Source organism: Solanum stenotomum, chromosome 6 (genome assembly GCF_019186545.1).
Source record: "Solanum stenotomum isolate F172 chromosome 6, ASM1918654v1, whole genome shotgun sequence".
NCBI lineage: Eukaryota > Viridiplantae > Streptophyta > Magnoliopsida > Solanales > Solanaceae > Solanum > Solanum stenotomum.
Genome location: NC_064287.1, coordinates 61,860,768 through 61,874,258, shown reverse-complemented (window position 1 = coordinate 61,874,258; position 13,491 = coordinate 61,860,768). Strand labels below are relative to the sequence as shown.

At 33.4% G+C, this 13,491-nt stretch overlaps 1 protein-coding gene across 1 annotated transcript; it reads left to right on the top strand.

Annotated features, from left to right (window-relative positions):
* The first annotated feature begins 1,378 nt into the window (after nt 1-1,378).
* On the top strand, nt 1,379-7,463 carry LOC125868027 (uncharacterized). The gene is made up of 6 exons (XM_049548615.1): nt 1,379-1,827; nt 4,674-4,802; nt 4,880-5,000; nt 5,096-5,177; nt 6,811-6,964; nt 7,073-7,463. Exons 1-6 carry the CDS (start codon nt 1,498-1,500, stop codon nt 7,211-7,213), a joined length of 957 nt encoding a protein of 318 aa, XP_049404572.1. The 5' UTR covers nt 1,379-1,497; the 3' UTR covers nt 7,214-7,463.
* The last annotated feature ends 6,028 nt before the right edge of the window (nt 7,464-13,491 follow it).

Genomic DNA, 13,491 nt, shown 5'->3' with positions numbered 1-13,491 from the left:
ATAACTAATTTCAACATAACTTATATTCCAACCAAACAACTGCTTAGGGTTTTAGTAGTTGAGCTAAATTTTAAGTGTTGAGCTAGAGAAAAAAAGTAAAGTTAAAACTTAAGTTGATTAAAATTTAACAAAATATTTATATTTTATTTATGAATAATATATAAGTAATTATAAAAATTTTATATATAATTTATCAGTTCGATTTGGTTATTTTTGCGGGTTTATTTTTTTTTAGTAAACTTAAAATCAAACCAAATAGTATTGATTTCAACATTTAAAATCAAACCACATCAAAATATTAATTTTTTAATCGATTTAGTTTAAATTGCAACTCAATTTAATTTTTTTAATCATAACCATGAACAATTCTACTTTCAGTGATTTTTAACTATAATATTATCGTCTTTTATATAAAAAGGAATAAATAAAGTGAGTAGTTGAACTACTTCTAAATTTTGTCCGACCATATGGACAAAGTGTTTATCATAATTGTTCCTATTGATATGTTGCATTCAATAAATTTGAGGCAGTTATTATGGTTTATCAATCAACACAAATAATTTAAAATTTTCAAACATTTAATTGACTAAAAAGGTAATAATAAAAGTAGTCAAATATAAATTGGAAAAGAAATGGAGAACTTAAAAAAACATAACTTTATTCCTACTTAAATAAAACTTTGGTTTTAGAATCCCAATTTAAAATAAAATAAAATAAAAGGTCTCTGCTTCTTTCCCAATTCCGACAAAACTCTTTTTATTCTATTTTTTATTTTCCAACAAAAACTTTAAAGTTTTGTTTTTGGACAAAAAAAAAGAAATTCATCATAATTTGTATTAGAATGATTGAGATATCTTTGTTTTTAATTAGAAATTTTGAAATTGAGTAATTAAGAATAAAAAATTTATTTTAAAACATCCAAATAAAATTAATTTTGGTATATGAATTCGAATTTAATTTCAATACTGATTTCACATATTGAGCGGAAACTAAATAAATTCTAAAAAAATAAATTGTCCACTCGTGTGTCAAATGTTCTCTTTCTCAACCTCATAATATATTATACTCCCATCATTAATTGTCCGTCTTATTATAAATAGTTATCTCAAATTATTAATTAATTTACAAAACTTAAATATAGTTAATATTTTTTTCTATTTTATCTTTATAATTATTATTTTTTGAATGTGTAAATAAATTTGTAAATTTACATGGAAAAATTCTTAAGTGAAAAATTTATAAGTTATCTTTTTTTCTTTATAATTTTTTTTTTTTTAAAAAAAGAAGGAAAAGTAGTGATAGAGATTTTGTGGTCAAATAATTATTTCACAATAATATTAATCCTAATAATAATACACTCAGCATCTACTAATCAGTAGAAGAGAAAACCAAAATGAACTTTTGAATTCTCCATTGATCTGCTATTTTTGACTTCCACAGTGGTGGATTCATCGGAATTTATACAAATTCACCGGTTTTGTTTTTCCGGCCGAAATCATGCCGGAGCTTGTTCAAGCAGCACAAGTCTACGCGCCGACGAGAACTCTACAAATTTGGAAATCGCTACTGAACTGGCTAGCTTTTTTCTTTCAGATCTTTGTTCAGATCCTCAAAGGAACGCCTTGTGTAACTCAGGTTCTCTCCTACTTTGGCGTTCGCAATAGTTCTCTTATCTCTTCCTCTCCGCAGTTCAAGCCGCTGCCTGACGTTGAGCCACTGGAGGAGGAGGAAGCGCCGCCGACGTCATCCGTTGCTCTCTCGACTCTGCAAATCACAACCGGAAGTGTCCCGATCAGTGTTGAGGAGGAACGTCTACAAAAGCTCACGGTAATTTCTCGTAATTAGCTGTAGAAATTGGATTTAGGTATTGTGTTTTCGTTTTATTGGATCGTATGACTATATGTTTTGCTATATAAGGAAAAATAGTCCCAGCATTTAACTTTGTACTATTAATGCAACAAAACTCTTCATTATTTGTAGTATTATATAGTGTTTAAATCCGATGTAAATCTCTGCTTAGCTAATGCTTGTATAGCTTTTGCTTAACTTGTTCATCAACCAAACAACCTATATACTTACATTATCATTGAACTACTTATCATTCAGATGAACATGACTAATTCAGATTATTTGTGAGAATGAATCATATATCACTCTTGTATTGGTCGCTCTCGAATTGATCAGATTATCGTTGCTAAAAGTTGAATACTTATTTGGAATCTAGTAGGTTTGCACTTGGCAATTAACCTGTGTGTGTTTCAATGGTCATGGTTTTCTGATGTTTTTGTTATTATCTTCTCTTTTTTGTACTTCAGTATCTTCTTTTTCTAGAAGGCTTTGAACTGTTTTTCCTTGAGCCGAGGGTCTATCGGAAACAACCTCTCTACTTCTGAGGTAGGGGTAAGGTTTGTGTATACTCTACCCTCCCCAAATCTCACTTTGTGGGACTATACTGGGTATGTTGTTGTATTTAATGGTCATGATTTGTGCCAGACTGCTAGTCAGCAGTGGAAGTGGTTAAATTCATGCTAAATGGTAAATTAGGACCTGTTGTAAAACGCTAAAACTAGATTATTTGCATATTTAGTTTCTTTTTCTGGGTTGAGGATCGGATTTTTCTTAGGAATACAGACTGAATTTAATGCTTACAAATTTTGGATATGCTGGTAAACTACAACTTTTTTGGTTGAATAGTTATAAGTTGTGCAGTATAAGTTTTAAGAGGAATGCTAATTAGATGTTGGATGATTACAAGATCACTTCCGAAGAAAGTTTCTGAAGTGTTGATAGCTAATATTGGAGAAAGACTAAATGCAAAGTAGACACCCAAAACTTTAGGAAGCATTGTGTAGGTCAATGTTTGATTTCTATTCTTCGGCCTTTCGAGTCTCGACGCTTCAGTTCATTAACTGCTGACCTAACTAATGTATGCTTGTGCATGACCGTTTTGTTTGTTACTTGCTGTAGCAGGGAGATGATCAATAAATACATTCTTTTTCTTCCCCATTCTTTGATTCATGCCATAATAAACTCAAGTACATGTAAAAGTAACAATGAATTGTATAACATGATAAGTATAGTGGATGAAGTTAATTTGTTGCTTGGAATAGTAGGAAGAAATTTTTGGTCTCCAGCATGTCCTTAATGCTGATGAATACAACCTTAACCTTATCAAAAAAAAAAAAAATAGTAGGAAGAAATTTTGGATTGGCCAAGGTGCATATTGATTCATAAGTGAATAGAAATTCATGGGTAATAATTGATTTCTCTTAGCAAAATGCATTGGTGTTGTAATGTCTGGTTAATCCTACAAATGATGTATTAGATCATGTTAGCTTTTATATCCTGAAGGAATGTAATGTCTGCTGTAGCATCTGATATATATGCTTTTTGATGAGGCATAATGTGCGATACAAGCTAAACAACAGTGATCAACACAGATACCAAGACTTGGACAAATAGGAAGAAATCACCTATTTTTTATTTTTTTTGTCAGTGTTGGAATTTGAAACCAGGTCTCTCATGGTTTTCACCCACTTCATTGGCCACTAGAGCACACCCTTGGCTGCTATTGTAAGCTATTTAAGTAGTGTGAAAACCATGTGCAGATTGGTCCAGGATGTTCACAAGTCAACTTGAAAATTTAGTATAAGCATATATCATGCAAAGTTAGCTTCTAATCCGAAGAGATGAATGGTATTATGGAAATTTAAATTGGTAAAAGGAGGAAGTTTTATAGCAGGGCAACTATAATAGGACATGAGTTCCTTGGGGAATCATTAATTTTCCATAAAATATGTCAAAGGATAGAGAATGTTGTGATTACAACATGCGTTTTTAGTTAGTAAGGTGATTTCTATGTTTTGCATTGTTACGGTATTCTTTTGGGTTTCTTCTGAGTTCTTTCCTTATTTGTTGGGAAGGTGGTGTAGTGGATAAGGTCCCTTGAGCAAATAGATTGTCAAATTAGCTGGCTAGTTTATAGTCCTGCAAGTCCAATGAGCTTTTTGTTAGGCTGTGATACAGGCTTGAGCCAGCGAAGTGCTGTTGTTGCAAGTTTGAAGGCTGCTATTTATGTAATATGCCCTATATTAGTAATAGGTAGGATTCTTTTATACTAGAGGAGCCTAATATCAACAATCTTGAGTGTATTTTAGGTATCGGAATTTTGAAGTGTTCATAAATAAACATTGTGTCATCGGCTGTCAATTACATGGCTGGCCAGACCATAAAAATGTTTTGACTGTCGTTCCATAAGTTCATTTTGCTTCATCATTTTTATCTATGCACATGACTGACTACGTCTTGGTTTCGAAGAATGTACCTTCATAGCTTCACTTGATGAATAAAAGTTGTAGTTCAAAGAAGTTTCTGGCAGAATCTTTTAAGAGTATTGACATCTAACTGAATTCAAAAGTTGACTTGTATCAAGAAGAGATGGTGGATTTTAGTGACAACAGAAGGTCTAAAATCACTTTAACTAATTGTACCCACAACCTAGCTGGGTTTCGGATAACCAGCTTATTAAATGTTTGTAGAACTGGATAACCGATGCTTCTTGGAACACGGATACTGCTGACTGTCAATGGTGTTTATCAATCTTTAATAGATATTTTGTTAAAATGACTGCCTTCTGTTTATGTTTTTCTCAAGTTCTTAGATGCTGGATGCAGGTAGTTCTTGACTTGGATGAAACTTTGATTTGTGCATATGAGACATCAAGTTTGCCTACCATCATTTGCACCCAGGCAACAGAGGCTGGGTTGAAGTGGTTTGAGCTTGAGTGCGTATCTTCAGAAAAGGTAAACTTTACTATATGACAGAATATTCTAGCAAGTTTCTTTGACATCCATGCTGATTCTCTTCTTGGAGGTTTTAGGAATATGATGGCAAACCTAAAATCAACTATGTCACAGTTTTTGAACGTCCTGGATTACACGAGTTTCTAAAACAACTTAGCGAGTTTGCTAATCTGGTCTTGTTTACTGCTGGACTTGAAGGTTAACTCATTACTTTCTACTTGATTTAGTTCTCTTCCTTTTCCATTGCAACTTCATCCAAAAATATTGATCTTATGGTTGTTATGTGCATACAGGATATGCAAGACCCGTTGTTGACAAAATTGACCTTGAGAATCTGTTTAGCCATAGACTTTATCGTCCTTCAACTATTAGCACGTAAGTATAGATACTTGTTTTTCTGTCTTTTACTATTTTTTGTCTTTCCTATCTGGCATCATTTGACATGTTAAATGTGAGGCAAATCTGTTCCTTTTAAGCGTCATAGAGTAAAGAAATAATATGAAAGTGAACGGATAAAAGGAGTAAAAATATGATGCTATTTGAAGGAAAATTGGATTCATGGAAATGTTTGATGCTCAATAAGTAAATGTTGTACTTATCGGTGTGTTGTGCACCACACTATATCGAGAATTCTACATGGATTATGGGATTGTCTAGTTCATTCTTTTCACTCTAGATCGTGCGTTAGAGCTTGAAACAAGAAGCAAAATTATAAATCATATTGACTATCTGACGAGATTAGCGAAGAAAAGAACTTGTCAATTTCTGTTGATAATGGTTTTTTCATCAACCGTATCCAAGTGACAAGTGTAAGGCTTGGATTCAGGTGATGTCAATTGACAATAGCTGCTTGAGGGGTAACCAGGAAGGTGTCAGTGGCCTTGTTATGAATACACAGGCTGAGGACAGGAATATATATCTCGAATGAGGGAAAACTCAGGTTAAATTGCTATCCACGAGTTAATAATTTGTGCCAAGGGTGACTTTTGATTCTTTCTTCATTGTGCTTGGATGTGCTGCGCTTGAGCTGAGGGTGTACTTGAATGTACTTCTTTTTGCATATACTCTACCTTCCCTAGATCCCACTTGCGGGATTTCATTGAGTATGTTGTTAAAGATGAGGTGGAAATGTTGTTGAATGTTGCCATACTGACATCAGTTCAAATGTTCTCTTTTTTGTTTGTTCTGTTTGAGTTTACACTTTACACTACATGACGGTATGAATAAGTTCATTATCATTTGAACACCATGATGAATACTAGGGTGGTATTGAGTTGAATATTGCCACCTATAGTCAATAATAAACACTCATGGATAAATGAAGTCAGATTATTGTAGAATTTTGTGTGGGCAATCCTTTCAAAAAAGCCATGTGGAAAGAAAACAACACTACGACATGTTGAGGTGGGAGCAACATGGACGTAGATAAGCCAATGGATATGATGATATGGCACACCATGTTGACATCATCTTAAAATGGACAGTTTGGATGACGTGACAGCCACGTCGAATACATGTGGATGTTGAGGTTTGATAAATATATGACGTTTTCTAAATTCGTTGCTTAATAGTTTTTAATTTTATTTTACATGGGTATTCCATTAATGATGACGGTTTCTGACCATCGTGTTATGTGTTTCTTGTTTTTTTTATATGGTTTATTCTGTGTGAAATTTAAACTACAGACGATAGTACGGATTTGGAAAATATTAATTTGGTATTTTTGGTTTCTTGAAATAGGATATCAGAACCAAACCTAATTAAATTCGGTATGGTATGGTTTTCCTCTTTCGTGTTTTGTTTGCTTGGTTCATTTTGGTAGTCTGGTTTTTACTGAATTATGAACACCCCTACTACTATCAGTTGATTTCCCTTGGATTGTTTCTCCTTGTGAACTCTGGTTTTCGCTGATTCCACCTATAACAATTCAAATAGTTCAAAGTCACTGTTGTTTCTGCATAATATATAATATAAATATGGTAAATTTGACACAAAATGCGCATCACAGGGAATTCCGGGAGCACGTGAAGGATCTGTCATGCATATCAGAGGATTTATGCCGGGTTGTCATTGTTGATAACAACCCATTCAGTTTCTTGTTACAGCCTTTAAATGGAATCCCGTGCATTTCATTTTCTCCTGGACAACCCCATGACAACCAGGTATAAGGAATGATCAGAAAATAATAATGAGGTCTATTCCTCAAATTTTAGTCTACTTTGATCCCCGTGACTCTCTGAGTTTAACTTCGTTTTCATCTTCTACATTAGCTTTTGGAAGAAATCCTTCCACTTCTCAAGCATCTATCTGAGCAGAAGGATGTAAGGCCTGTGCTTCGCGAAAGGTTTCAAATGCCCGAATGGTTTCAAAACCATGGAATCCCTACTTGTGAATTCACAAATGTACGATGATCTTTGGCAAGTAAATTTTTTTGCTATTCCAGGAGGCGCAACACAACTATACTCTAAATTTGTTGTACAAGGTTAGTACCTCTTCACCGGAAGAACAAATTTTTGTATAGATTATTTGTTCAGGAGTAGCCGCCATCTATGAAGACCCAAATTTCTTATCTATTAAATTCTTTTGTAACTTTGTTTATAGCTTCCAATTGTGAGAAGAAATTCATGTATGTGCAATTATTATAAACAGTGATTTCCAATATTTATACCTACCTTCCCTGACCAAAATTTATGTATAGATTTGATGATTAGTAGCTCTCTTTAGCATTTGCTAAGTGTTAATTTGTTTTAACCTTATCAGTTCTTAATATTTTTAGTGGCTACAATATTATTATTCCTTGTCTTGTAAGTATTTTTTGTATTTTTTTCAACTTCTAAAATCCCCGGAGGCAACAAGAACAACAACAAACACAATGTAATTCCATAAGTGGGTTTGCAGAGGGTTAAGTGTATGTAGATCTTATACTTACCCCTACCTTGGAAGACAGAGAGGTTGTTTCTGATAGACCCTTGGGTCAAGGAAAAGCATATCATGGATATTCTCTGGCAGAGGAATGGACCTCCAACGCCATTGATCGTGTTTGAGGCTTGAGGTTCCATATGAAAGCTAGTTGAGGTCAAAGTAAATCATAGTGGAGGCAAATGTTATCATTAGACGATTTCTTCCATCTATTGAAACTTCAGCGGATAGAGTTATTCAATATCTGTGCTAGTGGGAGATAACACATACCTCGTAAAATTAATCGAGGTATGCATAAGCTATAGTCCAATTACTATGATTATTTTCTTAAACAGGCTAGTTGGCCACAAGTTCATGATGCATAACATGGGATAAATCTAACTAAATGATTACTAAAATTATTAAAATTTGAACTTTTAATGATTATAAGGGATTAAATAAGTTTTTTTTGTCATTATGGTAGTACCTAAGTCAATTTTATATGCACATCAACTATTCTATCAGATACTTGCCTGCGCCCTTCCTAATTAAAGAAATGTTGTGTGATAATGTGGCCGGTGGCCCTATATAACAACCATACTGCTCTATGTGGTATATATTTACTCTTGGATCCACAATATCTTCTTAAGTACTTTCCTATTTCAATTCACACTTTATTATAGATATAAAATATGTCAACGTTCACACACCATCTTATCCTTTCGTCAACTATGGCTTCTTCGAAATATATATATATATATATCGTATAACTAATACCTGTATTATTAATACATATGTAATTTTAATTAGCTATCAAATGATTCCTAGTAATTGATTTTATTTTAAACTTCTAAAGTGACAAGTAGTCTGAGATACATATTTTTGATAAAAAAAAGTTTAAGTATTTTGAGACGTATTCTTTTCGTCTAAATTTATTTGTCGTGCTTTTTAAAAATAGTTATTTCAAATGACTTGTTTTCTTTAAAGTTCAGGAAAAAAGTAATTAGTTTTCTTCTTCTCATTTCACGCTTATAATTATTGTTGTTGAAGACTATAAACACCTCAAATATGAAGTGATGCTATGATTGTTCAGATATCAATAAAGAGTAAAATAGTTAAAACTCCTACCTAATTTCAATTTCCGTCTCAATTTGTTTGTATAGTTTTAACTTCATACGAAGTTTAAAAACATAAAAGAAAATACTTTTGAATTTGTGAGTTTAAAATACTAAAGTGTACCAAAATATGCTTTAATCTTATGTTCTTGAATATATCTTATACAAAATTTAAATTAAAGAGTTACCAAATTTATTTATTTTTTAAAATAAACTAAAAAGAAAAATAAATGCATAAATTTAATAAAAAAAAAACTAATATTCCTTCCATCCTACATTCCAAAAAAAAAAAATCTTGTTATTATAATAAGAAATAATTTTCAATTTAAAAATTCTATGTTATTCTTAATGAAATAATTTATAACTACATAAATATCAAAGAATTGTTCTAAACCATATGTTTGAACTTCATTTTTTCTTAAATATCATATCAAGTTAAATAACATCACATATAATAGAACGAAAGAACTATCATTTTCTAAAGAACGTGAATATCACGACATATTATTTAAAACGAAAAAAGGTAGTATAAAATTACCTAAAAAGAAAAAGAAAAAGAGAAAGAGAGAGACATATGGCAACATTGCATTTATGATCTGTACCATATATGAACTCTGCAAAAAAGAACGATTCAAACATAATGGCGTAGCCGTCCCTGTCTCAAATTAATTTGTGATAATTCATTTTAATTGGTTTGGCTGATTCCTACTTGATAGTACAATTTTAGAAAATAATATTTTAAGAAAACTTTTTATGTTAAAAAAATGTAAAACATATTATTATAATAATTTTAAATATTTAATGTAAAAATCGAAATTAAATAAATAAAATGAAGATTTTTTTACTAAACGTATTAAAAAGAAAAGTAAGAAAAATAAACTGAAATGGAGTGAATAATTAATTGTACATTTGCCGTTTAGCAGAGAGGAAAATCTTTTTTAAAAATATTTTTCAATTTCATATGTTTGAAAAAAAATCTAGTACAAAACTAGTTTTTTAAAAGTGAGAAAATTATCTTAATCGAATTGGAATAGGATAATGACAGTATAAAGGAACAAAGGGAAAGAGGGTTCTAAAAGCTACATGCCTAGAAAACTAGATTGTCAAGTGTTTTCTAAAAGTTACATTACGTATGGATAAAACTTTTAAGCTTAAACTTTTACTTCCTTTATTGGAATTGGCTGATAACATTGTTAGTTGTACAGTTAGTTAATTAACTTGTAGGTAATTGTCCACGTGTAAATTAGTTAGTTAGAAGCATCAGAATCAATTAGCACAACTAAATAGTTAGTTTGTTAGATTGTTAAAGTGTATATAAATAATAGTACATCATTGTATTCAATTAACAGTTTTGAGAAATAATAATTCTCTCTTTCAATTCTCTCGTTTATGGTGTGAGTTTCAATATGGTATCAGAGCCGTGAGTCAAGATTCGATTCAATTGCATAGAATAGGTTTCCGCCATTGTAGAACCTTTGTGGAAGCAGAGGAACGATGACTATTGGAGAATCAATATCGATTGGAACTGCGTCTGCAACACATGGTGTTGAAACTTTGGAAGCAATTGAGAAGAAGAGGAATCATCCTCTTTATCTACATCCGTCTGATACTCCTGGATGTGTTCTAACCACAGTGCAGCTCACAGGCATGGAGAACTACTCATTATGGAGTCGATCTATGCTAATTAATCTTCGAGCAAAAAGTAAAGTTGGTTTTGTGTTGGGAACATGCAAGAGGAGTGACTACAGACTGGAATTGGAAGAACAATGGGAGAAGTGTAACTGCTTTGTGTTAGCTTGGATCATGAACACCGTGTCTAAGGAATTACTCAGTGGAATCGTGTATGCTGATGATGCAGCTACAGTATGGAGTGATCTCATGGAGAGATTTGACAAGGTTGATGGATCCAGAATTTATCAGCTACACAGAGAGATATGCATAATACATCAAGGTAACTTGACTGTCTCTGGTTATTTTACAAAGCTGAGGTTATTATGGGATGAATTCGATGCATTTGTTCCTCCACCATCATGTATCTGTGATAAATCGAGGACTTATGTGGATCAACAAGCCTACTTGAGGCTATTTGCATTTCTGATGGGATTGAATGAGGTCTTTGGTCAAGCTCGTAGCCATATCCTAATGATAAATCCTCTACCAAATGTTAGTAAGGCCTATGCTATGATCGTAGCAGATGAAGGTCAGAGGATGACCGCAGGTACTCAATCAAAGAGGGAGTCACTAGAACCTACTGCTCTTTATGCAGGAAGAGGAAATTTTCAGAGGAACAATGATGCAGGGAGAGGAAATATTCAAAGGAACAATATGAGATTTCCACAATTGAAGAAGAAAAATTGGGATAAAATCTGTGATTATTGTAACTTGCAGGGTCATGTTAAGCTGGATTGCTACAAGTTGAATGGCTATCCACCTGACTGGAAGTTTAAGAAGAAATAACCTGAAAATTTTGCTTCAGTATATGATCAAAATTTCACAGGACAGATGCTGGGAATGAAGGCAAATCAGGTGAGAGTCGATCAAGGAATGATGCAAGATGATTTTGCACCAATCTGCAGAAAAGGAGAGGGTCAATGAGTGAGATCGCAGGAGGTTTCAACACTGGCAGCTCAACCTACATTCACTCAAGGACAATATCAAAAAATTCTGCATATGCTGGACAAGGAAGAAACAGGAACTTCAGGAGTTAATATGGCAGCAAATATGGCAGGTATAACTGGACCTATTCCTACAACATTGTCTGTAAATAGTACTGCAAATGAGAGCTGGATAATTGACTCAGGAGCAACATGTCATATGACTCATAACCTAAATAGATTACACTCTGCTTGTAACTTTCTGGATCACTTAAATAGAAATGTTCACCTGCCAAATGGAGACACTGTGTCTGTCACACATTCAGGAAGCTGTAAGACACCAGGAGGAGATTTGTTACATAATGTTTTGGTGGTTCCTACATTCAAATTCGATTTGCTGTCAGTGTCACAGTTAACCAAACAACTGCATTGCTCAGTTAACTTATTTCCTGAGTTTGTTGTTTTTCTGAACCTCTCTAATGGAAAGGTGAAGGGGATTGGTAAAGAGGTGGATGGACTCTACTATCTCCCCAGTCACACACCACATGGAGAAGGGAAGAGTAATGAGATGATACTGATGAGACACATCAGTGAGAATTTGAACAACACATTGTTATGGCATAACAAATTAGGGCATCCTTCAGCCAGGGTGTTACAACAACTATCTTTGACTTCAGATATTGTAGATGATGTCTGTAAGAAATGTTCTGTATGTCCCCTTGCAAATCAGACTCGATTGTCTTTTCCTTTGAGTTTTACAAAAACTAGTAGTACATTTGAATTGATTCATTTAGATGTTTGGGGACCTTATCAAGTGGCAACTCATAATGGTTACAGATTTTTCTTGACTATTGTTGATGATAAGTCCAGAATGACATGGGTATATTTGATGAAATTGAAAAGTGATGTGTTTTCTATCTTACAGTCCTTTTATGTTCTTGTCAAAAATCAGTTTAATACGCACATTCAAAGAATAAGGTCTGACAATGAGGGAGAGTTCTTTGACACAGATTGTAATGATTTTTTTGTCACTCATGGGATTATTCATGAAAGTAGCTGTCCATACACTCCACAACAGAATGGAGTTGCAGAAAGGAAGCACAGACATGTACTTGAAGTATCTAGAGCACTCAGGTTTAATGGTCATATACCTCTCAGATTTTGGGGTGAATGCATTCTTACAGCTGTGTATTTGATCAATAGACTGCCTACAACAATATTGGAAGAGAAGACACCTTATAAGGTGTTTCACAATGTCAAGGCAAGGCTTGATCATCTAAGAATTTTTGGCTGCTTAGGTTATGTTACCAGATTGCCTAAAGGAGACAAATTCTCACCAAGAGCTGATGCTTGTGTATTTTTGGGTTATCCTGCTACTCAGAAAGAATACCTTATGTATAACTTGTGCAGCAAAAAGTTGGTAGTAAATAAGGATGTCATCTTCAAGGAGGATATTTTTCCATTTCAAAAATTGGTTACTAGACAGTTGCCTTTATTTCCAAATCCTTCATTGAATACACATCATGATGTTGATCATGAAGAGTTATCTGATGAGATAAATGATGTGGAGACAATACTCCCATAGGAGCAGACATTTCCTGAGATTGATATGCATAATGACAGTGCAGAACATGAAGATAATGCAGATATGATGAATGAAGTTGTTGTGAGCAGTGGAGACAATGTATGGCCTGTTGATGTTTCAGTATCTACTGAAAAACCAAGACAATCTCTTAGGATTTCAAACCCTCCCATATGGATGAAAGATTACATTACACAAGTCTCAGATACTGACCAGCCCTATTCACTAGGGAAATACATTTCATACCAAGATATTTCTCCCAGTTATTCAGTATATCTATCCAAGTTCTCCACTGAAACTGAGCCTAGAAGCTATGAAGAGGCCATTAGAGATAAAAGGTGGGTTAATGCAATGAAGTTGGAGATCCAAGCCTTGGAGGAGAATGGTACTTGGGAAGTAGTTAAACTGCCAGCAGGAAAATCTGCAATTGGATGTAAGTGGGTTTTTAAGATCAAATATCAAGCTGATGGGAAGATTGAAAGATTCAAGGCTAGGTTAGT